General features: G+C 39.6%; 1 protein-coding gene across 1 annotated transcript in view; it reads left to right on the forward strand.

The window, feature by feature from the left end:
- The window catches only part of LOC107756882 (WD repeat-containing protein mio-like), a gene marked incomplete at its 5' end in the record, with an annotated part of 10532 nt that continues 9559 nt past the window's right edge, over positions 1-973 (forward strand). The window contains one exon of the mRNA XM_016574200.1: positions 1-424. Within this exon, the coding sequence (XP_016429686.1) occupies positions 1-424 (424 nt within the window). The remainder of the gene's footprint in view (positions 425-973) is intronic.

Consider the following 973-nt stretch of genomic DNA (forward strand, 5'->3'; position numbering starts at 1 on the left):
CGGCTGTACGACATGCAGCACACGCCCATGCCGTTCGGCGACGAGGTTGAACCCACCATCATCGAGCGCAGCGTCCAGCCCTGCAGCGAGAGCATCATCAGCAGCTTCGCCTGGCATCCGTCCGCCCAGAACCGCATGGTGGTGGTGTCGCCCAACCGGGTCATGAACGACTTCACGGTCTTCGAGCGCATATCGCTGGCCTGGAGCTCCACCACGGCGCTGATGTGGGCGTGCGGGCGGCACCTGTACGAGTGCGCGGAGGACGCCGGTCAGGGGGCGGTCGCTGCTGAGAAGGACATCGCCACTAAGATGAGGGAGCGAGCGCAGTCGCGTTACGGCCACGACACTGTGCAGGTGTGGAGGAACCACGTGCTGGCCGGAGGAGACGACCCGCAGCTGAGGTCGCTCTGGTACACGCTCCATTATATCCTTCACTGCAGCGCTGTGGCATTACAGGAGACGATTGAACCTTTCAAAGCATATAGTGTCAAAGTTATTGTTGAATGTTTACCTAAAAACCAAACTATTAATTGTTGTTTCAAGATGTTTTGCTGTTTACTTGACTCATGATTTATTATTATTAATATTATGTTTATTTTATTATATGACTTTTGATTATATATAATAATGCAACATAATTAAAATATATATTACATTATTAATTATATAATAATAATTTTATTATTACTATCATATATAATCATTAATATAGTTTATAATATACATTATATTGCATTATTATTTACATATAATAATTTTAATAATATAATTTTAATAATTTTAATAAATAATATTTTTTTAGTACTAGGAGTATATGGTTTGTTTTAAGATATGACCTTTGAATAGACAACAATAGTAGTAATAATAAAAAAATATATACAATATTGTTACTATCGTTACTATATATATATATATATATATACCGTATTGTCCCGAATATAAGACGATATTTTTTTCTTGGAAATACATCTGA

This window comes from Sinocyclocheilus rhinocerous, unplaced genomic scaffold (assembly GCF_001515625.1).
Source record: "Sinocyclocheilus rhinocerous isolate Xijiao unplaced genomic scaffold, SAMN03320098_v1.1 scaffold1735, whole genome shotgun sequence".
Taxonomy (NCBI): domain Eukaryota; kingdom Metazoa; phylum Chordata; class Actinopteri; order Cypriniformes; family Cyprinidae; genus Sinocyclocheilus; species Sinocyclocheilus rhinocerous.